At 61.9% G+C, this 24,353-nt stretch overlaps 1 protein-coding gene across 5 annotated transcripts; it reads left to right on the top strand.

The window, feature by feature from the left end:
- The first annotated feature begins 6,579 nt into the window (after positions 1 to 6,579).
- NHSL2 (NHS like 2) lies at positions 6,580 to 24,302 on the top strand. Of its 5 annotated transcripts, none has more exons than XM_064427343.1 (8): positions 6,580 to 6,757; positions 15,515 to 15,667; positions 16,491 to 16,627; positions 16,714 to 16,918; positions 17,841 to 17,921; positions 19,008 to 21,197; positions 21,294 to 21,426; positions 21,753 to 24,302. In XM_064427343.1, exons 1-8 carry the CDS (start codon positions 6,694 to 6,696, stop codon positions 22,063 to 22,065), a joined length of 3,276 nt encoding a protein of 1,091 aa, XP_064283413.1. In that variant the 5' UTR covers positions 6,580 to 6,693; the 3' UTR covers positions 22,066 to 24,302. The 5 variants fall into 5 exon arrangements, with proteins under 5 accessions (XP_064283413.1, XP_064283415.1, XP_064283411.1 ...); XM_064427341.1 differs by having other exon boundaries at positions 6,582 to 6,757; positions 17,790 to 17,921; XM_064427344.1 differs by lacking the exon at positions 6,580 to 6,757 and adding an exon at positions 9,903 to 12,354.
- The last annotated feature ends 51 nt before the right edge of the window (positions 24,303 to 24,353 follow it).

Below are 24,353 nucleotides of genomic sequence, written 5' to 3'. Positions count from 1 at the left end.
TTCTTAGCCACCAGGACAGGCTGTGGCCAGTGTGGGGTGAGGGTTGCCCACCCCACAGAAGTGCCAAAGCCTTACACAGTAGTGCTGAAGAGGCTTGTGGAGGCCTCCCCCTCAGGAGCTCAGCACTGCTCATCCCAGCCACAACCCACTGCAGCCTCCTCTGCAGGGAAGAGCAGCTCCAAAAACCCTTCCAGACCTCCAAGACATTTTCTCTGCCTACATTTCCCCGAGCCAGTGGTGATTGCAGTGTCAGAGGGGCGAGCACATCTCCCCAGGCTGCTGCTATGGGAGGGAAGTGGGATGCGGACCAAGGCTGGATAGTTGGCTTGGCTGCCAGAGGAGGGGGAGAGGAGCCACACCCTCCTCTTAACAGGAACCGTCTGACGGCTCAGCGAGAGGTGGTTGGATGGATAACACACGGCTCCCATCAGCCCTGCGCCGGATGAAAGCCGTCTTCGGCAGTGGGCTGGTGGCCACTCCCTGAAAATGTGTGCTGCAGGCAGCGTGAGGGGCGGGATACCCTGCTGATGTTCCTGCAAGGAAAGGGCAGCCCTGTCTGGGCTTTTCCAACCTCCACCGTTTCCCCTGGCTCCCCTGCCCATGGGTGAGGGGTTCCTGCAGAGCCTGGCCACGCTGGGGGGAACACGGGGGACATCGTTAGAGCTGATGTTGAGGATAGCATCTCCAGCTCATTGCTGCAGCCTCTCTTCCACCCTGCTGGGTTTTCTTCAGGGCTGAGATTCCTGCTTGGATGGATCTAAACACTCATTCCAAAAAAATGAACCCCTTGGTGTTTTGGAAGGAGTCCTGTGAGAGCTGAGCTGGTGGCTCTTGCTCAGGAGCTGGGCTGTGGCCCTCAGGGGCAGTAGGTCCCCTGGGGAGAGCAGGGGTGAGGGACCCCCATCACCCAGTAAGAACTGCATGAAAGCACAAGGGAGTACAGCCACTGCTGTTCCCTCACAGCCTCAGACACCCCTGGTGTTTCTGGTTCCTCCTGCCAGGGCCCGTCTCTGCAGAGCAAGCTTAGAAGGAATTCCATGAGCACCCCTGCTCCTGGTTCTTCTTAGGAAGCACTTCCAGCCTCACTTTGGCTGGGAATATGGCAGCACTTACAGACCAGGAACATGGATTAGCTTCAACTATGTGTCTCCTTGGAATCTGCATCATCCTAAGTCAGCATGTGGGATGTGTTCACCTCCGTGTGGAAGCAAGCGCTGGAGCGTGCCTTGGCAGCAGCTCTCCAGCTGTAGGGAGCTCCGTGGTGCTCCGTGGAGGCAGAGGTGGGAGTGCAGGATGGCTCCCCATGGCACCTGTGCAAGTTATCCAGGCAGCGAGGCACCAGTGGCTGCAGGGCTGTGCTTTAGAGAGCAGGTGACCCTTGGGGAGGGACACAGGAACCCACCAGGGACCCTCCTGGCTGCTTAGGAGCCCAGCAGTCCCTTGAGGATGTGTTTCCAGCTCCCAGCCTGGGCTGCACTCCCCCAGTGCCCAGCGCCATGCGCGCTGGCCATGCCCATTGCCCTGCAGGTGCTGGCACAGGGCTGGCCACACTCCAGTCCCTGCGCGTGCCCGGGAGCCACTGGCTGCCAGCACAAAGTCTGGATTGAGCAGGAGCTGGCGCAGTGCCAAACACACCAAGGATGCTGGCAAAGAGAATCTTCTCCTAGCCGTGCCAGCGGACTCTGCCATCCTCCTCCTGCTCTCCCGCCGGCTGCTCACCTTGGCACCGGGATGCCTGGCAGGGAATCAGGCTGGCACCTCGGGCAGCAGCAGGCGTGCGGCTCTGCAGCAGTGCCCATCAACACGGGGGGTGACCGTCCCCTGTGTGTCCACTGGAGCCTGACCCCAGCACAGTGTCTGGCAGCTGGGGACAGCTCCACAAGCCAGCATGGAGCTGCGTGGCATGGGGAGACTGAGCATGGTGGGCAGTGCAGGGATCAGAGGAGGATCATTACTCCTTGACTTAATTAATGGCAGCAGATGGAAGCAGAGAGGGAAAAAGGTAATTTCACTTGTTACCCACAAAGTGGCTGTGAGAGGCCATTTCCTCCCTTCCTGGCATCCTGAGTGGCTGGCTGCATCCATGTGGAGCAGCATGGCCCCACTGTGAGCTTGGATCCTGACTCAGTGTCCCCATAGCCAGGCAGGAGGAAGGGGACAGCAGGACACTGCACATCCCCAGTGCAAAGCAAACCCCGCTGGCATGTGCACATGTCTGTGCACACATGTGTGTCTGTGATTCTGTACATGTCTGAGTGTGCACGCGTGTGTCTGTGACTCTGTACATGTCTGAGTGTGCACACGTGTGTCTGTTGCAGAGATGGGGGCTCCTGGTGTGCTGAGGGTGCCAGGATCTGTGCTGTTCTTCTGGAAGGACACTCCCAAGTTGTCTTGTGCTTGGTCTGTGCTCTGCGGAAATGGCGGGACTCGGGTCAGCCCTGAGATCACCTCCCCGTGTTAGGATTTTGAACCAGTGCTTTCCCTTCCCTCCCAGCTGGCTGCTGTGGCCATGGCTGCCTAGTGCCCACACCTCTCCACTGGACAGGGAGAGGTCCATCACCATCCCGTCATAGCCATCCCCAGGGCCTCTCACATAGCTGTGTCCTGTGAGCAGGGAGAGCAGATCCCCCATTGCATACCCAGCATGGGGTGACCACCCCTGGGTGTTCCCCTCCCCACAGCTGCAGGAGCAGCCTCCCGGGTGGTCCTGGCTGTCAGGCAGAGCGTGGGCTGCTGAGGCCACCTGCAAGGCACTGCCTGTGTGGGACCAGCTCGCTTCCTGCTGCACTGGGACCCCAGCCAAGGGCAGGGGGGAATGGACAGCCACCTCCCTAACAGCCATAGGGTGCTGCCAGCTGCAGGAAACCTTCACCTGGCTGCCTGACCCCTGCTAATTAGAGGAGGGTCAGCTGGCACTGCCCACAGCACCCACGCAGGCTGGCACAGCTGACAGCAGAGGTGTGGGATGTTATCTCCTCCCCACCAATCTCATCCCTTGCTGTGGTTCTCAGACCCACAGGAAAGACGGCGGCAGGCAGGATGCTCCATCCTCGCTCACTCTCCACGGCTCCAGCACCCGCAGCAGGGTTGTGTAGCTATGTCTTTAAGAAGGGCCTGGGCTGGGGTGGGAGAAGCGTTTCCATCCAGCCTTTCTCCAGAAACCTGGTTCGATTTAGTGCGAGCAGGCGACTGCCAGAGCTGGCGCTGTGGCCGTCTCCCGCTCCCGGCCAGGGCAGCCGCCGGTCCATCCCGGCCATGGGGGCTCGGGGCATCCCCTGAGCGTGCGGCTGCTGCTGTACCCCTGGCCTGGGGCCCGCTGGGGAGAGGAAGAGGAGGAGGCAGAGTTGGGTAAGTAAGAGTTTTGTCCTTTCCTGCCTGTGGGACTCCCTGCCCTGCCCCGGGATGGCCTAGCAGCACCGCAGGACAAAGGCAGGGTGTCGTGAGTGCGCGACATGGTGGCTGTCACTGCAGGTGGGTGCAGGTAGCAGCAGCCCCAGGGCTGGCACAGCCGCCTGCCCGGCTCCTCGCTCCTGCCTCTCTGGAGCAGGATGGGGATGGGGATGGTGGGATGGGGCCAGCTGGGCACCCAGTGCCCATCACGGGGAGGCTCGCAGGCAGGAGAAATCGATGGTGGCAGCGGGCAGAGCCCCGGGAGGGTGCAGTGCCCTCTGCTCCCTGGCAGTGCCTGTGCCCAGCCCAAGGACTGGATGTGTCCCTCTTCCTCCTCACCCACTCGGGCTGGGACAGGAAGCCTCCCCAGAGACCCTGCCAGGAGGAAGGTGCACGGCGTGCCCCTGCAGAGGGCTGGGGGATCCAGTGGCAGTGCGGGGGAGGTGCCAATGCCACTCCTCGCACCCCACGTCTGCCGTAAGAGGCTCATAAATTACAGGTACTAGTGATGGTGCCATGGCACGTGGTGGCAGCCTGGCTCCGCGCTGCTCTCTGGCACAGCTGTTTTGGGGGGCATTCAGAGGAAGCTCTGGGGGTGTGGGAGCAGGTTGTGGGGTGATGGGGGCTGGGGCACCCCTGTCCACTCTACCTGACCCCACACACCGCTTGATGCCAAGCTCTCACACTGCCAAGGGTGTAGCAGAGCCAGGTGACTGCATCCTGCAGCCCTGGCACAGCGGGAGCAGGGAGGGCAGCCCTGACAGTGCCAGTCCTGGGCAGGACAGTCAGGCCCCCAGTGCAGTTACCAGGACACAGAGCAACGAAGTATGTTTGGTGCACTGAAGGAATCCCAGGAATGCAGAGCCTGGAGGGGACTCGAGGTGGCACGAAGGTGTCACGGCACCTCCAGCCTTGCACGCAGATCCCTTGCCAGGCCTCGGGGGGCAGCTTGGGGGTCACCTTCAGCACCATAAGGTGTTTGTTGTGGGGCTCAGTGTCCCAGCTCTGCCCTCCAGCTTGGCGGGGACCCTGCCGGTGGCTCTGCTGGGACGGGGCACCTCTCAGGGTCCAGTACAGCCCTGGGAGTGACTCGCCATGGTGCCGATACGGGGCTGGGAGCCCTGGCCCTGCTCCTCAGCTCTGGCCCGGCCCCAAGCCGTTGTTCTCCAATGAGCTCATCTGCCTCGCTGATTGTGAGCTTTAATATGGCCTCTTGGCCCAAAAATAACCGGCTCGGCCACTTAGCAAATGTTTATGGCTTCTTCATAGCTGCGTTCTCTGCCAGGAGAGGGTCTGCTCCGGGAAGGCAGAGCAGAGCCACTCGCACTCAGGCCAGACTGAGCCGTGGCACGGGCACCTCCCCGCTCAGACACCTGCACCCTCCTGCCCTGGGCCCCGGCACGGTGAGCCCGGTGTCCTGGATGAGCCACCCGATCTCTCTGGCTCCCAGGCGCCCTGTGGCCAGGACAGTGCAGGCAGCCGTGTGTGCCCACGGGGCTCGAGGAGGATGCAGGGTCTGGGGCTGCCCCGCACAAGGTGACGAGTGGCTCGGAGTGATGGGCACCCGGCGGGGCTCCCCAGGGCAGGGAGCAGAACAATGGCCACGCTGTCGGATCGCAGCACCATGACTCACGGTGGGGCTGTTTGTGCAGGGGCCGCTGCCCCCCTGCCTGACACCGTGTGCTGGGCTCAGCTGGGGCTTGGGGAAGCGGCAGAAAGTATTTTCTTTTTGGAATTTCTGCGAACCACCCACAACTCGCCCCAGTCATTCACCTCCCTGGGGAGTGCAGAGGCTGGGTGAGGTACCTACAGCCAGCCCCATGCCCGGGTCCCTGAGAGGTGAGGCACTGCCACAGCCCAGCCCCAGAACAGGGACACAGCATGGGCAGCGGGGTGCCACCGCAGGGCCCCCGCACCGCTGCGGCTGTCACACCCACCTGCTCCCACATCAGTCACATAAACTGCTCCTTGCACCAAGTACTGATCCAATTTGTGGCTGTTTCCATAACAACCTCCCAGCGCTTTCTGGTCCTTTCTGTTGCTATATGAATGCCAAGATCCAGTGTGTCAGGGATGCTGGGTCCTGGGACACAGCGACTGGGCTGAGCCATCCCAATGCCTCTTGGCTCCCAGGGGTGAAGCGCTCTGCACGTGGGAGGCTTGGCATGCTGGACAGGTTTCCGCACTCTGGAAGGGCTTTTTTCCCCATGAGAAGGATATGATGAGGTTTGAGCCAGGGGAAGAAGCCCAAGGGCAGTAGCTGATCCAATGCTCCTGAGGGTCCCTGCATGCAGCTGAGCTTTGTGCAGTCATGGCACTGCCCGGGACTCTCAATACCAGGAATGGGGACCTTGGAGGCACTGGCAGACAGAGACGACCCTGTTTTCTCCTACCTGAGATGGCATCACCCCCAGGCCTGGTTCTTGCAATGTCTCGCAGCTCTCACACAGGTTTCCTGACCAAACCCAGCCCAAAGCCCTTCCCACATCTCCTGTTTCCCTCTGTGCATGGCTCCAGCTGCTCTTGGAGCTGACCTCTGCCTCCTGTCAGTCCCTGACCCCTTGCCTCCATCCATCCCCTGATCAGCCACCCACCCCACAGGCCATTGGGGTCCCCACCCAGCCCCAACACCCCTGGTGTGCCCAGCCCCAGGACCTCACACCTTCATTGCCTCAGGGGTGCCCAGCGCTGGCACCACCTCATCCCCACCACGCCGGGGGCTGTCCAGCCCTAGGACTCCCTCCACTCATCCCTAAACCAAACAACTCCCCAGGGGCTACCCAGCCCGAGGGCCCCCGACCCGATCGTATCGCCCTGGGGGCTGTCCAGCCCTGGTATCCCCACACGAGTGGTCTCGGGGTGCCCGGCCCCGGCACCGCCCCGCAATCACCCTGATACCCCGCAATCCCTATCGCCCCGGGGGGTGTCCAGCTCCGGTACTGCCATCCCCATCACCTCAGTACTCCCCAGCCCCAATCCCCCCACCCCCTCCCCATCACCCCGGTATTCCCGAGTCCCGCGCCGCCCCCGCCCGGCCCCCGCAGCCGCCGCCATTGGGCGCCCGTTCGGCTCCGAGGGGGCGGCGGGGCGGGGGCCGGTGCCGGTGCCGCCTGACGCGGCTCGGCTCTGCTCGCCTGGGCTCGGAGCGGCGCGGCGCGGCGCGGAGCGGAGCGATGCGGCCCGGCCCGGCCCGGCCCGGCCCCGCGGCTCCTCCCCGCGCGGCGCGGCGGGCCCGGCGGGGGGCGGCCGGGGGGCGGCCCGGGGGCGGCGGCGCGCGGAGCCCGGGCCGGGCGGCGGCGGAGGATGGGCAACGCGCAGCGGAAGGGGCCGCGCAGCCAGCGGCGGGGCAGGATGCGCTCGGCAACAGGTACCGGCGCGGGCGGGGCGGCACCGAACCCGCGCCCCCGCCGCCCCCGGGAGCACCGCCACCCCCGCGACCCCCGGCTGCGGCGGCGCACGGGGGGCGGCTCGGGCTTGCTCGGGCTGCGGCTCGGCACTCCTCGCTGCCCGGTGCCGGTGGGTCGCTTGGAGGACACGGGCAGAGGTCACCCGGCCGAGGCTTGGCCTCCTGACGGGGACGGCTTGCCCTCCTGACGGATGGGGCTGGCGGTGGGGCCACCGCGGTCCCCCCGCGTGTGGGACAGGTGCTGGCTGTCCGAGCTACGGGGATGCAGCCCCGGGTTACAGGGAGCCAGCCCCATGGACTGGGAAACCAGCCCTGGGCATGGGGATCCAGCCCCGGGCATGGGGATCCAGCCCCAAGGTGTGGGAAGCCAGTCCTGGGCCTGGGGCTGCAGCCCCGGCAGTGGGGAGCTAGCCCTGGGGACAGGGATGCGGCCCCAAGGTGTGGGTCGCCAGCCCCTGTAGTTGCTGTCCCTGGAGCTGGGCCCCCCCAGGCAGGGAGCCCGGTGCCTGTGCAGCCCCCGCAGCCCAGCTCCCTTCTCCCACACATCGCAGTGGTGGTGGGTGTCTGGGGGTTCCTGTACCACAAACAATCTCGGGGAGGCAGGCAGCCCTGCAACTCTGCAGGGAGCTTTTTGAGGGGGAGCAGAGGGAGCAGAGGACTCACTTGGAGCTGGGAGTGGGCAGTGAGGGCAGGTGCCCTCTGAGGAAGCAGGGTCAGAGAACAGGACCTGTCTGGTCACTCCTTTGTCCCCATGTAGCTGGTCCAGGCAGTTCAGCAATCCTCCCCAGTGCTCCAACTCTTCTTCCGCGCAGCTCCTGGGAATGCCAGAAGAGCCAGGAGTTGGGGTCTGCCACAAGTCCTGGCACCAGGCCCGTCAGAGTCCTGGAGTAACAGAGTGCAGCCTGCTGGGCTCTGCTGGCCCCAGCTCCTGCTGCCCTTTCCCTGCCTGCTGGCTGGGAGCAGGACACAGCAGTGTGGGCAGCAGCAGGGAACTGACAGCCCTGGGAGAAACCTCGGGAAGATTGCTTAGAAACTGCAGGAGAATGGGAACTGCTTGTCACAGCCGAAATGACTGTCACAGCTTAATAATAAGTGGGCAGAGAGGGTGGCAGCACAACCTGACGTCGTCTAATTTTGCAACTGCTGTTGTAATGGTGGGTGCAAAGCACCGAAATGGGGCACAAGAACTTGGGGTTGCACAGGAGGCGACCAGGAGAGAGGCTGAGCTGCAGGTCGGAGGGGGTGAGAGGTATGGCGCTGGTCGGTGTCCATCACATCATCCTTGGCTCTCCTCTTGGGGCCATGGGAAGCAGGCAGTGATTTGGAGCTGTGGGACTCAGAGGGATCATGGGATGCTGGCCTATTCCCTACCGGGAAGCAGTGCCTGGACCACGGGTTGTGGGGGATGAGGGATGCTGTGCCATTCACCACCCAGCACAGTGCCCTTGGCTCCCATTTGCAGGCATAGAAGATGAGCAGTGCCCAGGGCATCAGCCACTCCTCTGCCCCCTGCCTGCCTCTCCCACCTGGTGTCACTCAGACGGAGAACTAATCACAGTTCTGGATTGTCAAAGGAATTCTTGGAGCTGTGGGGAGGGCCCAAGGAGGATTGTGGGCCAGGCCGTGGCTGGTTCATCTCTGTCCTCAGGTCACAGTTGCCCTCCAGCCTGGGGATCTCCAGCAGATCTCCCTCAGGTGCCTGGTCTCCCTGGAGAGAGCTGCATCTGGCTGCTGGGGTCAGGGAAGGGTGGGATTTGGCACTGCATGGCTCAAAACTTGTCTTGGATGTAAAGCTTGAACAAATACTTGGGCACTCATAGGGCTGCTGGGACCTCAGTGCCTGGGGCATCCCTGAGCAGTTGCACACAAGCTTCCATGCAGAGAGGTGGCAGCAGATCCAGGCTGGAGCTTATCTGCTAAGGGGAGGGAGCTGAGGCTCCATAAGGAACAGCCCTGTGGTGGGTGTGGGTCGCTGCTAGTGGGGAATGTTCCTGAATGAAGCCTGTGCTTGGGGCAGCATTCTTGGCTCTCCCGAAGCCCTGGCTCCCAGGAGCCTCCATCCTCTGGGAGGAGCCAGCTCAACTTTACAAAGCCCTGGGGCACCGGGAAAGTGGTCCCTGAGGAGCCCTTGCTGCAGTCTTTGGAAGGAGCTGAAGTGAGATGAAGCTCTGGGAGCTCTGGCAGCTCCCAGGTTAGAGCCAGGGGGTTCAGGAGGGCCCCTGGTTTTGTTAGCTGTAAGGACTGTGGGAGCTGGCGGGCAGCGGTTCAGCTGGGCCAGGGGCAGCCACAGGCTCCAGGTGCTGGTTTCCCCACAAGGAGTCTTGTGATTGCTCCATGTAGGAACAGCTATGCTCTGCTGAGAGGACAGGGCCCCACGTGCTGTGTCCCCCCAGGTCACCCACCACTCTCAGATGGTGCTGCAGCCACAGCTGGGGGATATTTTGGTTCCATGACCCTGTCCAGCTCAGGGAGTCCAGTCTGTCCTGGCTATAGTATCCTCTCCAGGTGCTGCAGCAGGGATGTACCTAGAGGGATGTGCATTCCTGGGTGACCCACTGTCAGGGCGGGTGGATGTGGGATGGGCTGTGCAGAGTCACGGTCCCTCCACCGTCCTTCCCCGGGGAAGGAAGAGGGGCCGGGGCCAGGACAATGGGCTGTGGCGCTGACTCAAACAGTCAGTTCCTGGTCGCTTCCTCTCCCCGCTGGAGCTGGAGGCAGCGAGGACGGGGAGAAGCTCAGTGCTCTCGGCCTGGTTTGAGGCAGGAGCTCCTGGGTGGCCGCAGCGAGCAGCCTCCCCCGGCACTCACAGCCATGGCCAAGGTGGAGTGGCTCCTGGCACCCTGGCACCGGGCAGGTAAGGCAGGCAGTAGGGCAGGGCTGAGGCGGGCGGTGGGGGCGGTGGGATCTGCAGGCACTGCTCACTCTGCAGGGCAGGACTCTGGTGTGGGGGCAGCTCTTGGGCACAGACCCTCTGGAGGCCATGCAATAGCCCCTAGGGTCAGTGCTGCCCAGCAGTACCAGTTTTGTGCCACCTTCCCCAGACTGACTTGAGCTATGGAGTGTCCCTGTCCCTTTTAAATCCTTCTGCCATACCCCAGCCTAGTCGGGTGTCCTTTCTCTGACAAAGCAAGAGAAAGACAGAGATTCCCAGCCCACGTGTCCCACTGACCACTCATCAGTCCTGCGGAGACAGGTTTTGCCTGTCCCGGTGGTTCTGTGCCCTCCTGGCAGCTTCCACGTGGTGCTGACAGCAGGAGGGAGGACCATGGGACCGTGGACACAGGGTCGACACAAACATCACAGACACCCAGGACCCTCGCTGTTGTCACTGCTCTCAGTCCTCCTGTAGCTGATTTCAGGTCTCAGGCCCCTTTGTCCCAGGGCCTCTGGCCACATTTCCCTCTCAGGCGACTTCCTCACATTGTCCTGGCCCCGCGGAGTGTAAAACCAGCTGGGCACAGTTCGGGAAGCCATGCTTTCCTGGAAGCAGCCTCTGGAAGCAGCCTCTGGCACAGGCAGCCCACCCTGGGCAGAGTGGTGAGCACTGTCTGGGCTTCCATGTGCCACCAAACAGTCCCAGCCAGGCTGAGGACATCACCGTGGGAAGGCTGGTGGGCAACCAGCTATGGCCACTCTGTGCCCAGTGGTTCCTTTGGCCATGGCGCAGTGATATTGGGCTGCCAGGACCGGCTGGATCTGACAGGTTGCCATGCCAGGCTTCCTGAGGCTCTCAGGAAAGATTTGTGGCTGGAGTTTTGCTGGGAAGCATGGAAGAGTGAGGGCTGCAGTATGAGGAGGGCACGAGGCTCCCAAGGAGCCACAGCAGGGCTGGGAGAGGGCTCTGGGCGCTGGTCCTACTGCCCATGGTAGAGGGCTTGGTGCAGGAATTTGGGTCCAGCCAGGCTCTGGGGCTCTGGTGCCTGCCCTAGTGCTGCTGCTCTGGCCCTGGGAGCAATGGATCTCAGCCCCTGTCAGGGAGCAGCCTGAGTCCACCTTGGCTAGCATGGTCCTGGGCCAAGCCCTGCTGCCAGCACAGCTGTGGGCGGTTCCCATCCCCACAGCACGGGCAAATGGCACAGTGGGTTCCTCCTGGGCCAGGCTTGCCGGCCAAATCCTGCAGCACACACACCTCCCGGCCTGCCAAAACTCCCTGACCAGGGCCCATGGCACTGCTGCTGGGACTGAGTGTCCTTGCACACTGCAGCTCTGAGTCCTGCAGATGGACAGGGACCTTATGGACTGGTTTGCTGCTAGTGGTTTTCATAGAAACCTCACATAATCCAGCTTTCTCCCCATGAGCTGAGGGACCCTTACAGCTGCCAAATCTGCCCTGCCACCAGCAACTTCTGCAGTGCCTTTATCTCCCATCACTACAAAAAGCAGCTGATTCCTTGTTAGACAGGGAGCTTGGGAGAGCAGAAGAGCCGAAAACCTCCGGCAGATCCGGTGTGTCAAGACAGTGTTGTTTCTCAGTGCCTCTGGTCCTGCTGGGCATCTGTGTGGGAGCACGGGGACGTGCTGTACCAGGGTCCTGGCATGGCCAAGCTGGGGTCTGGGCATGGCGCCTCTGAAAGGCTTTCTGCCCCTCTGGCCTCAACCACCAGCAGGTCAGACACCTGTGCAGGTGGCCCTGCCTCGCTGGGGGATTGAAGCTGTGCCACCAGACATGTGAGAGCGGGAGGTGTCCTGGAGAGGGTCAGATTTGGAGAAAGCACAGTCTCTTGGCTTCCCCAGTGAGGGCTCATCCCAGGCACTGCATGTGCAAGTGGCACACGGGGCAGGTCTGCTCAGTGAGCACCAATGCCTTGTGGCACTGGGTCTGGGGGTGTCAGCAGGGGGTCGCTTCAGGATTTCATTCAGAGCTGGGTGGGCATCCGGCCCTGAGGCTGTCGTGCATGTGGACGCAGCTCCACATCCCGCAGGGAGCTGGTCCGGCAGGTCCGGTTCGGCAGGGGGTGAGCTTAGGACAGGAGGTGTTTCTGCGGCTGCTGCCAGCTCCCTCTGTGTGCTCTTTTCACTTCCTCTCCGCTCGCCGTGGAGCAGCATGCGCCTGGCTCATTCCACGGGAATGTCCCCAAGCCGCACGCGCCGGCAGCGAGCAGTCCGGGATCGAGGGCAGGCCGCGGCTCTCGCTTGAAGCTGGTGGCGCTCGGTGCCGGCACTGCGGCACCCGCTCCGGCCGGCGGGCTCGGGCTGCTCTCAGGATCGGCTCGGCCCCCCGGTTCACTGCCCTCACCCTCCGGCGTGCTCGGTGCTCCGGACCGGCGGCGGCCGCTGCCGCTGTGCCCGTGCCCGTTGCCATGGCTGCTCTGCTGATGGCGCATCGCCTGCTGCTGCCGTTACATCATTCCTGACAGTGCTCCACGCTGGCAGAGGGTCCGAGCGGCTCCAGACGTGCCCCCGGCACCTCCTGCACGTGGGGAGCAAGCCTAAGAGAGAGAAGTTTGGCAGTGAATTCAAGTGAGAGGATCGTTTCACAGGAGCTTCAGCCTGGATTGAAACAGCTCTGATGGCTCTGTCAAATATCTCCTTGTGGATTCGGGATGCCTGGGCTGTGGGTGAGTAGGGATGCTGGCATGGAGCAGGGGTGACTCAGGAGATACTGAGGGGCTGGGGGTCATGCAGGGATGCTGTTCCTGCAGGAGAGAGTAGAGCTCAGCTCCCCTTCAAGTGAACTTCCCTGGAATCCAGCCTCAGTCGTTGTGTACCTGCCACGGCCACAACACCCTGAGCCTGGACACTGGTTCATGCTCAGCAGGACTCCGAGGCTGCTGCATCTGCTGCAGCTGATGGTGCTGACTCTGGGAACATTCCAGGCAGATATCCATTGGCAGGCAGGGCAGGGGATGCTGCCTGCTCCTCTCTGCACACCCTGGGGCCAGGAGGGTGCCTGGTGCCATCAAGGAGTATGGTGAACCCCCACCAGCCATGCCTCAGTTTTCCTCAGCAGAAAGGCTGGCCAGGTTTAGGTCTAGATTGCTGGGGTTGGTGGGATGGAGCTGTCCCTCTGGCTCTGCTGTCCCAGGATGCCTTCATGTCGTGCAGTCGTTTGCTATGGGGTGAGAACCCCTCAGAGGTGTTTTGTGCTCTGATCCTGTTGCTGATAAGAGTGGTAGGAGGGTCACTGCCAAGGGCATTGGCTCAGCTCAGCTCTGCTATCCTGGCCAGCCAGTGTCTCCTCTTGCTGGACACTCCCGCTTGGCTGGGGCATCCCATGCCCACAGATGGAGGTGGCAGCTGGGCTTCCTTGGACACTTACAACCTGCCCTTGTACTGAGCCTGCATCAGGCTGCTCCCAAACACTGCCTGTCTCTCAGGAGCACTGTGGCAGTGACACTGAACCAGGACTGCTGGCTCCTTACACCCCATTGCCGAGCTGCCATGCGGTGCTGGGCTTGGCGTGCTACTCCCAAAACACCCTCAGAGCCACTGCTTGCGAAACACCCTCAGAGTGGCTGCTCCCAGGGAGCCAAAGCCTCAGGGTGCTGCTCACTCTGGCACAGCACTGTCCTTGCAGTGCATGTTTGGGGCATCTGGGCGCCAGGAGAGTGCTCATCTCATCGGTTCTTGCCCCCGCCCCTTCTCCCCTGCTGGGAAGATGGAGCCCACGGTGCCTGTGCCTTGGTGATTCCAGCACCTCGGCAATGTCAGCAGCCCAGCAGTGCCTGCACCACAGCCCACACTGGCTCAGGACTGCAGTGTCACTCACAGTCCCAAATGAGCATGTGTCAGCAAAGGGGGGGAAGCTCCACGGAGGAGGACCCCAGCACTGTGTGTTCCCTTGTGGCCAGAGCTGCCCCGCGGCGGGGCAGGGTGCTGGGCGTGGGTGCTGCCACGCTTCCGCCGCGCCCAGGGCGGCCCCGGCCTCGCTGCTGTGGTTTGCCCACGTGGTCGGCACCCGACGTGGGTGGCTGGGGTGACTCGGCAGCAGGGCCGAGGAGCAGAGGTGAGCTCCCGTATTCCGGGCACGGCAGTAGGGGCTTGGAGAGCTGCAGGGGCAGCAGGGGCTGCTCAGGATGTCCCTGAGCCCTTGGTGGAGGGTGGCTGCAGGGGGATATATGGGCAAAAGGTGAGGATCATCAGCTGTGCTGAGACCAAAGGCTGGGGCTGAGTGAGCCAGGCAGGGGGTGCAGCAAGCCAGGATTTGGGGTGCACCACTGGGCTGTTCTCAGAAATGACGGGTAGCACTGGATCCCCCACCTCGCCAAAAACAACAGATTGTGGGGTCTGGAGTCTGCGGAGGGGAAGGTGTGGTCTCTGCCCCTGGCACTGGGGGTCAGGTTTTTGGGCAGATGCCCAACCTTGCCCTGTGCATGGCACACACATGCACATATACACCCCAACACCTCTTGGTTGGTATGGAAACAAGTCAAATTATTTAGAGGAGGAGGAATGGGGAAAAAAAAGGGAAAAAAAAAAACCCCAGTGTTAAGGCCCGTTGTTATGGAAACAAATTGTAAAAGTAACTAGGGTGGGGACATGGCACCTTGCTTTGGGGTGCTGGGCATTGTGCGGGCTCCATTAGCCAGGGGAAGGGTGGGCATGAGGGCACCCAGGGGCACAGGAGTGTTGTAGGCAGGAGGGCATCTGCGGGCAGGAAGGCACATGGGGGCAGAATGGCACCATGAGCAGCAGGGGGGATGCTCACAGTGAAGTGCAGATGAGCTGGACCACAGCTTCCTGACCAATGGAGGCAGAGGGAAATGTGGCTTGTGCTGGGCGTCCCACAGCTGTTTTGGGGCCATTCCCCTTCCCAGGTATGTGGGATTGCTTCTGCTGCCTCACCTGGGACCTGGCATGGAGCAGGCTTTGGCAGCAGGGCAGTGGTGTGTTCCTGGGGCCAGGCACTGCACTGCAGGTGGCAGAGGGGAAGTGTTTGTCACACACACTGGTAATCAGAGCATCTCAAATGATGGGGATGGGGACAAGACCATGGAGTGGAGGATGAGCCCTACATATCCAGGGATGAGATCCTGGTCATCCATATCACTGTGTAAAGCTCATGGAGACCCACTCTGTGCCTGACAGGGCATGGGTGCCCTTGGAGGCAGTGTGCCAATGGTGGCACTCCCTTGAATCCATGCTGGGTACAAACCCACTTCCACTCAGAGCAGTGTAGGCAGGGCTGCAGTGTTCCCATGGCAAAGTATGTTTGTGGGAGCAGCACTCAGCTCCCCACAGGGCCAATTCACTGCTGAGCCCAGATCCTGCTCCCAGGGACTTTTCCACCCATCGGGGTGTTTCAGAGGGTCTGAGCAATCCTCAAAGAGGTTTCCTTCCCTGGAGAGCTTTGGGGGTGTCCATGCTGGGGAAGGGCATGTGAGCCCTGAGCTGCAGTGCAATGGAAGCAGCAGGTCCCTGGCTCCTGCCTTTCAGTTGCAACTTCTGCTCCTCCACAGCCAGGATGTTGCTCCACCAGAGTGTGCAGCGTTTCCTGCGCCCGGGCGCGGTTAGGCACGGGTGGCAGTGCTGGCTTCCTTCCCCAATTTCAGCCAGCTCCCTTCTTGGCAGCCCTCAGGGACAGCGTCCAGCCCCCAGAGTGGCGGCGGCACTGAGGGCTGGTCCCAGCAGCCTGCCAGGGTGGGATGCAGCACACCCCGGCATTCCTGGAGAGCTGGGGTGGGATGAGCATTGTGCTGCCACCGTACTGTTTCACGGCAGCACCCGCAGGGAAGCTGCCCCCCATCTGCCTCTGACCCCACTCTCCCCTGCCTGCAGCCACCTCTAACCTGGACCTCGAGAGCAAGAAAGCCGCCCCTGCCAAGCTGCCATGGCAGCAGCCTGTGAACGTCTTCCTGGCAGCTGGGCGCCCACCGGGCATGGAGCAGCTGCACCAGGAGGCCCAGCTCAACCTCCAGAGCTTGCTGCAAGGTAGCAAGGAGAGGGGCTGGAGAGGGCTGGGTGAGGGTGGTGGGTGGGTGCTGCCCGGGCTAGGTGACCACCATGAAAGTGAGCTCATCTCCCACACGTATGTCTGAGCCACTCCTTGGACCTCACCAGGCCACAGGAGTTGGGTCCTGGGGGTCCCAGCCTCCAGGAGTCCCTCACTGATCTCTGCTCCCAAGTCACGGCTGCAAGTGCCAAAGCAACTGGTACCAGGATTGCCTGCTGGTGCCACTGATGCCAGTGGGGCCACCAGGGCACCCACGAGCCCCTACACAGCACAGTTCTCATGAGAGCCTAAGGGACCTACCACTAATCTGCCTAACTTGATCAACGTGGCCAGTGATTTTGTTTCCTTCCAGTCTCTGGCCCAGGCTGTCACATGGCCCTGGCTCAGATGCTCCTCAAGCATCAAGATGAGATCAGCAGCCCAGCCATCCCCCAGCTTGTAATCTCATTAAGTCAGCCTGAGCAGCCCTGCTTTCCGCCAGTCCACAGCCACCAGCATTAATTAGCTCAACAATTACAGGATGGGGACACACTGAGTTCCTGGCTGTCCCCAGTGGGGCTGTTTCCCAGTGAGACCCACCACATCACCTGACTGCACCCCGGGAGGAGTGGGGCAAGCTGCTGGCGTCTTTGCACTTCTTCAGTTCCCCTCCTGGGGGTCTCCCTTCCTCACCTTCTGAGCTGTCTGTCCTGAGCAGGGATGGCCAGCTAGCCAGAGGGGACAGTCACCATCCCTTCACATGCCCCCCTGCTCTGGGATCTGGCAGCAGGAGCAGGGTCCCAGGTGCCGTTTTTCTTGCAGAGGAGTATGAGGAGCAGTACACCGAGAGCAGGGTCACCGGGCAGACCTTCCGCGCTGCTGGTCACCTGCCCCCCGACACCTCCCCTGAACCATCCCCTCGACCCCCACCTGCCAAGCGCCTTGAGTTCGTGCTTATGGTGAGTTCTGAGGTGGTAGGGCGGGCAGCAAGTCCCTGTTTGTTCCACCCTTGTCCTTTAGTGGCTGACATGCCTTCTCCCCGTAGCCCCCGAGCCAGCGAACGGCCGAAGAGGAGACCACCAGCAGCACTGTGCTCAGTGCTCGGCCTCCTGACACCTCCCTGAGCCTCCCCACCAGCCCGGACAAGCAGCCCCCCTGGCCCAGGGCCTTTCCCTTGCCCCCCGTGGAGGAGAAGCAGTGGCACCAGCCCAGCTCCATCCAGACCAACATTGTCCCCATCAATGTCTCCGGTAGGGCAGCACCCCGTGGCGAGGCGGGGGGACACAGGGTGCAGGCAGAGATGCGCCCCCGCAGCCATCTGGGGCAGGGGACGGGTGGTGGGAGGGAGCTGTGGCTGCAGGCTGTGTTCCTGTGGGTTAGGTGGGCACCAGGGCAGAGAGGGGACAGCAGGGCCATGCTGGCATCCATCACTCCCAGCCATCTCTCGTGCTGTCTGCAGCTTTATGCATCTGGTCTGCTGGCCATGCTGCTGGCAGGTCTCACATCCCTGATGTAATGCCCAGCCAGCCAGGTCTGTTGTCACCCGGGCTCTTACCACACACTGTGCACCATCTCACCTGTCTCCCGTCTGTCCATCTGCTCATCCTCTCAGGGCTGCAGCTCCCAGCAGCACGGTCCTGCCCAGTCCTTGCAGATGCAGGTGCCATGCTCTGGCCCAGATCAGAGTTGGGGGCTGGTGGCTGGGTGAGGTGCCCCTTCTGAAGGGCAGAGGTGTCTCTCTGCGCTTTCCTTCCATCATGGAGAGCTGTGCCAGGGCCACATTGGTCCCTTTTCCCTCTCCATGCCTCATGTAACAATCCCCAGTCTAGCTCAACACCGTGGTGTGGGGCCCAGCCACACTAACACAGACGCAGTGCAGGGCTGGTCTCTGTGGCTTTCCATCAATCCCACCTCCATCTGCAGCATTCCCACCATGCCTCCATTTCCCTGGTGCTCACCCCACATGGCTCACACCATCCCACATCCTGCATCCCACACTCCCACCTGTGTCACCATCCCAGGCTGGGGACACACAGAGAACAGGGTGATGGAGGGGGCTGAGCTCCCGGCCCAGCAGCGGCTCCCGGCACCGCGGCGTACCGCTGTTTGTTTTGGCTACAGGGCAGCACTTTGCTAGGCACGCGAGTGCTCGTCACTCCCTGTTTAACACAGAGACCGCGATGAACCCAAAGTCCACCCTGCGGCGTAGACGGACCATTATTGGATTCCCTAACCTGTCCCTGCGAGACCAAGGTGATGGCAAGAACCGCGCAGGCAGCACCCGGGCAGGGCTGGCAACCCCTAGAACTGCCCTGATGGTGGCACAGCCATCCTGGGGCTGGCAGCCAGTCCAGGCACAGACAGGCTCCTGGGGACACCCAGACCACAGGGAGGTGCAGGCATCACACTAACTCTGTGCCCTCCCAAGGCCCTGAGGTGCTGGGCTCACTGGTGACACTGGGCTGGCCTGCAGCTGGCATGGCATCAGGGACAGCCCCTTCATCCTGAGTCAGGATTCTGAGGTGGGAGTCACCCAGCCTCAGCTCCAATAGCTCCCTGTGACCACCTTCCCCATGAGCAGACCCTGTCTGGGTGCCATGGCTGTGGGGCACACACCTGGCCAGGTCTTTGATGGGGCTGGCGAGCTGGCCATGCCATGTGAGAGTGCCTGGAGTGCATGTGAGAGTGCCTGGAGTGCTTCCAGGCTGGCATTGGACCCTTGGGAGCAGCAGCCACTGTGGCTCAGGGGCTTTGTCCTGTTGTGCCCTTTGGAAGGTGTAGAGAAATCAGAGCCAGCCTCTCTCTGGAGCAGGTAGAGACAGGGGGAGAAGCCATGGCAGCAGCTGCTCCAAGGCAGTTTTCACGGGGTAGGAGGAAGGTTTCTTCCCATGACAGTGGTCAGACTGTCAACAGGATGGTCACAGCTCCTCCTTGGCGTCAGTCAGTCCTCAGCCCACCACAGCCTTGAGCATCCCTGTCTGCTGGGGGTGTTCAGAGCAGGGTTGCTGGCTCCTGTGATGGGGTGGCACTGTGAGCCACCATGTCCCTCCCTGTCCCAGCTGGCAATTCCTGACCTGGTTCCTCCTGAACCGCATCTGTGTCCCCACCATGGAGCAGCACCAGGGCAACACTTTGGTTGCCATGGGACTCATGTCCCCATGGGTAGAGCCTCCTGCCATGGCTGCTAATTTATCCATGGCACATTCCAGCCAACAGATCCACATTTTATGCCTGGGCAGAGATGCAGCCTCAAGACAGGCTGCGACAGCATGCAGAGCAGGGCTACATTCCTATGAGGGAGCCAGGATAGTGCTCACCAGGCTGTGTCTCTCCCTGCAGGCAGCGCCAACGGCCCCACATCGAGCACACACACACCCATTGGTGAGTCCCTGTCCTGCAGCTTTGTGCCTGAGACCACAAGCAGGGGAACGACGCCTCAGGAGATCAGCCCTCGTCCACCCCTCTCAGCCCCACTGAGGAAGACCTTCAGTGACCTTGGGGCCCGCTGCTGCCAGCCACCTGCTGCCATGGATGGGGCAGCCAACCCCTGTGCCAGTGCCTGCAATGGGACACAGAGCACCCCTTTTTCTCCACCCTCGACCCCCCTGGGTTATGGGAGCCCCCCCAACCTCACCACTGGCCCAGGCAAGGGGCCCACCTGCACCTCGCCAGGCGGCTTCATCCCATCACCCAGCCCAGGTTCACCTGCCGCCTCCACCTCCTTCTTCAATGCCACAGAAGAGTGCATGGGCAGCAATGGGCCCAGCTTTTTCTCTGGCCCAGTGCCTGCTTCCCCCCCCAGCTCCGTGTGCATCCAGGGAGCCAAGGGGAATTTCTTGCCGGGAAGCGGAGAGGAGCTGGAGCCAGCGGCAGGCCCAGCACAGCTGGAGGTGGAGCGGGCAGGGTGCCGGTTCCGTGAGCGGTCGCTGTCAGTGCCCACTGACTCTGGGTCCCTCTGCTCTGTGGACATTGCATATGCTGAGACCCGGCGGGGCAGCGCCAACTATGCCCTGGGCTACCCCAGTGCCAGCTCTGAGGGCAGCACCAGTACTGACAACATCTCCCTGGGGCTGGAGCCTGAAGGGCAGCGGCGGCGGCGCTCCAAGAGCATCTCCCTGAAGAAGGCCAAGAAGAAGCCCTCGCCACCCACACGCAGCGTCTCGCTGATCAAAGAGGGGCAGGACGGGGATGTGGGGCTCAGTGCGGCACTGCCTAAGGACCAGCGGCCCAAGAGCCTGTGCATCCCACCAGAGCTCCAGGGTCATCGGCTGGTGCACACCGACCCCCAGGGGAGTGCAGGCAGAGAGCCCAACAGCACAGCTGCCCCACACCAGTGGCACCTCACAGACTGGAGGGCTGGCAGTGATCCCTACCAGTCCCTCTCTGGCTCAAGCACAACCACAGGGACCACAGCTGTTGAGTGTGCCAAGACACGGGGCAGCTCTGAGTCCCTTGTGTCCCCTTCAGTGTCCAGGGCCACGACACCCTCCCAGCTCTCTGCCGAGGCAGACCTCAAGACGTCCTCACCAGGCAGGCCCACAGGGCTAATGTCCCCATCCAGCGGGTACTCCAGTCAGTCAGAGACCCCAACCCCCACCGTACCCACCTCCACCATCCTCGGGCACTCCCCACACCAAGTGCGTGTGAGGCCACTGGTCCCCGAGAGGAAATCCTCTCTGCCCCCTACGTCCCCCATGGAGAGGAGCCCCAAGGGCAGGCTATCCTTCGACCTCCCACTGACTCCACCTGCCCACCTTGACCTCTCAGGGCTGAAGATCTCCCTGAAGGGGAAGACTAAGGTCAGCCGGCACCACTCTGACTCCACCTTTGGCAGCAAGCTGGCCCAGAAGACCAGTCCCATCACACCCATCATGCCCGTGGTGACACAGTCTGACCTGCGTTCTGTCCGCCTCCGCTCCATCAGCCGCTCAGAGCCAGAGGACAACGCTGATGGCCCAGAGCACACAGAGGAGCCAGCACACATCCCGTGCCCAGGGCCAGAGAGAAAAGTGAAGCCACCCGTGGCAGAGAAGCCACCACTGGCCAGGCGCCCCCCGTGCATCCTGCCTAAGCCCCCAGTTCTGCAGGAGGAGGGTCCTCTGTCCCCCAAATCCCCACCAGGCACTACCGCCAAGGAGAAGGAGCTGGCACATGATGCCTTCGTGGTGCTGCGGAGAGGGGAGCTGAGGAGGGGTCTGGGGGAGCCCCACTTGTCCCTGACCCCAGCAGGGCCCCGGCGGCTCTCACAGGGCAGCCTGGACGAGCTGCGGCCAGAGCGGAGTGGTGCTGAGGGGGAGCGCAGGAAGGCCAAGGTGCCCCCCCCAGTGCCCAAAAAGCCCAGCGTGCTGTACCTGCCGCTTATCCCAGCCCCAGCACAGCTGGGAGCTGCTGTGGGGGACCTGCCACCCACCCCCAGCCCCATCATCACCCTGGACACTGACCCCACCTGCTGTGACCCTGACGCTGAGGATCCACCATCCCCCAAGGCTGTGGGTACTATGCCTGCCAGCAAGCCTGACTCAGAGCAAGGTGAGGCTCTCTCCACCCCTGTGGTGGGATCACCTGAGGCATAAGCATTCCCCATGCTGCACAGGGCAATCACTGCTGTCTTCTCCCTGCCCACAGGCAGCTCAGCAGAAGCCGGCACAGAAGAGAAGAGCTTTGCCAGCGACAAGACAGCTGAGTCCATCGTGGAGGAGGACGATGAGGTGTTCACAACATCCCGCACTACGGAGGATCTCTTCACAGTCATCCACAGGTAAGGCTGGTGCATGCACTGGAGACGACAGCCCCTGCATCCACGGTCACAGCTCTCAGTGTAGGATAGTGTCCCTCCACCATGACAGCTCCATTTTCCATACTGGGGCCAATGTTCATCCTTGGGGACAGCCCAGTTGCTGCTACTTTGAGCAGAGTGCAACCAGCAGGGAGGGTCCAGATTAGTCCTACCTGCCAGGAGCACCACCTGCCGTGCTCATGTTGTCACCTTGCCCCAGCAGAGCAGGCTGGGCACTACCATGCCCCTCTCTCTGGGACCTCACCCCAGCCCCAGACTGCTCTCACCCGTGTCCCTTTGGTGCCTAGGTCAAAGAGGAAGGTCTTGGGGCGGAAAGAGCCTGGTGACACCTTCAGCAGCCGACCCACCTCCCACTCACCTGTAAAGACTTCAGGCTCCCCAGCTGGTGAGTCTCTGGCAGCAGCGAGCAGCAGTGGGAAGTCTTCCAGCAGGAATGAGGATTTTAAAGCCCTGCTCCAGAAGAAAAGCAGTAAAACAAGCCCTGGTACTCGGCCATCTGCTGCCGAACTGCTCAAGACCACGAACCCGCTGGCCCGGAGGGTTATCACAGAGTTTGCCCCTGAGCTGGACGGTGCAAACAGCCCCAAAAGCCAGCCCTGACCACACAGGGGCCCCTCCAGCTGGAGGGGTGGCGATGGCTGCAGAGGGAGTGCTGCTGCAAAGGGCTGTCCTGGATGCTGGGGAGCCCCTGTATCCTGCTGGGGGGTTCTTCTGCTTTTGTTTCTTACTTGGAGAGCTGCTGGCAGAGAGACAGTGGCTGGACCCCAAGCTGTCATAAATCTGGGCCCTTCCCACAAGGGAAGTGGCTGGAACTGGCCCTAGCTGAGCCAGCTCCTGGGATTGAAGGCATCTGCCCAGGAAGCAGAACAGGATCACAGCCCCTGGAGTTGCCCCATGCCCGCAGGAAAGCAACTTGAGACTCTTTGGTCCCTTTGGCATGTGGTACTTTAAACAGATTTTCTAATGCACAATGGTGATGTTTGATTCTCTACCCTTTGACATTGTACCTTGAGTTTCCCATGCAGAGATCCCCTGGTTGAATTCAGCTGGACACACAGATGCACTTTGGGAAGATGCCAGGGGTTCGGCTGGATCTGCAGCTGCTTTTGAAGATTCACAGGAGGTTCCCTGTCATTGCCCTGAGCATCCTCCCTGTCACACAGGGAACTGGCACCTGGCGTCCGTAGCCAGCGCCACCACCTCAAGCCAAACCCCCACCCCTTGAAAGCCCCCAAAATGCTGCATTTTGGAGCTCCTCAGCTCTCAGTCCAAAAACAAACCCTGGGGTCACCTCCACTGCCAGTCCCCCTGGCCTCAGTGCACAGGGGGTCTGGCAGCCACCCCACTCCCTGCCAGCCCCCATGCCGGGGGTCCTGCACCCAGCTGCCAACTGGGCCAATGAGGGTGCTGTGCCATGCAAAGGAAGCTCGTTCCCAGCTCTGCCTGCTGCATCTCCACGACAGACCCTGTGACAACTTCTACTGCCCTGGCCACCAGAGGTCCTGAGATGCTATCAAGATGGTGGCTGGAATCCAGATGGACATCACCTGAGCTACCTCCCTGGTGACGCCGGGGTCCCCCCAGGGTTGCCCACCACTCACCTGTGCCCACTGGCCACCAGGGAGCTGAGCAAGGCCAAGTGGGACATATGCCATCAGGGCATGTGCACGGGGCCATGGAAGAGGGTGTGCACATCCCTGGGTGGGATGTGTCCCCCTCACTCCCAGCTGCCTCTTCCTGGCCTGGCTCCAGCATGGGGGCCCAGCAGCCAGTAACAGAGGCTGTGGTGGGGCTCAGGGTGGGGCAGGGAGGAAACATGAGCTCTGAGCAGGAGCACAGCCGCACACCCAGAGAAACAGGAAGGGCCAGCCACAGCTGACAAGAAAACAGGGTGTTTAGGGAAATTTCTGCTTGATTTCTTGATGTATTTCCACACACTCCAACCCTCCTGTGCGGCAGGGGGAGCGGTGCAGTGGGTCCAGGCAGCAGCAGGGCACCACAGCAGTGCTTCAGCTGTCCCTCTGAGGGGCCTGGGCTCCTGGGCTGCTCTGGGGGGGGGTCTTTGCCCCACCAGGAGCTCTGCATCCCTGGGGAGCACAGCCTGGGCAAACACTTCCCCATCATTGCCGCCATCCTGGATCTGATCCCACTGAGGCTCCCATGGGTTCCCCTCTCCTCCCTCCTGGTACACGCCCATCTCTCTCTTTCCTCTCCCAGGGCTGCAGATTTAAGCCTGTAATTAAGAGCCAGGCTGAGAAACTCAGGAAAAAAAATCACAAAAAAGCTCTAATGAATGTCCACATTTCACCACCATCCCGTGGCCACAGCCAGTGGCAGGGTGCTGGTGCGGGATGGGACCAGGGCACAGCTTGGGAAGCTCTGGGGACAGGTACATTTTGCACATGACTGCTCAGGAAACCAGGGACAGAGCCGGCAAAGGGGGCTGGGGGCAAGCACAGGGCAGGGACCCCCCTGCAACAACCCCAGCACCACTGGCAGCTGGAGTAGGTAGCTGGAGTAGCCATTGCTGCTGGGGTGAAATACCCAAGTGGGCCAGAGAGCAGCTGTGGGACAGAGATTGGCCATGGGATGGAGATCCTAATTTCCCTGGCCAGAGGAATGTGCTCTTCCTGGAGCTCTTCCTGGCTGAGTGCTTGTCTCTGGCCGCTTGCTCCCTGCTCCCTCTGGCTGCGGCTGTTCCGCTGGGAAGGCAGTGGGTTCCCGGGAAGAGTCCGGCTGGCAGGACAGCCCTGTCCCGGGGTGGGGGCCGCCAAGGTGCCAGCTGTGGAATGTTGTACTTCTTATCTCGCCAGCTTGGTAAAGTGTTCCCTGCTGCCTGCCTGTGCCTGTGCTTCTTTGGGCTGCCGAGGGACCGGGGCTAGGGAGGT

Source organism: Passer domesticus, chromosome 7, assembly GCF_036417665.1.
Source record: "Passer domesticus isolate bPasDom1 chromosome 7, bPasDom1.hap1, whole genome shotgun sequence".
NCBI lineage: Eukaryota > Metazoa > Chordata > Aves > Passeriformes > Passeridae > Passer > Passer domesticus.
Note: the sequence above shows the minus strand (reverse complement) of the source record. Positions and strands in the feature narration are given on the sequence as shown.

Coding starts and splice junctions, on each gene's coding strand:
- NHSL2 (XM_064427341.1), top strand. CDS start 6,694: ATGGGCAACGCGCAGCGGAAGGGGCCGCGCAGCCAGCGGCGGGGCAGG. Junction 15,668..16,490: donor CCTCCAGAGCTTGCTGCAAG/GTAGCAAGGAGA, acceptor TTTTTCTTGCAG/AGGAGTATGAGGAGCAGTAC. Junction 16,919..17,789: donor TGTCCCCATCAATGTCTCCG/GTAGGGCAGCAC, acceptor TTTTGGCTACAG/GGCAGCACTTTGCTAGGCAC.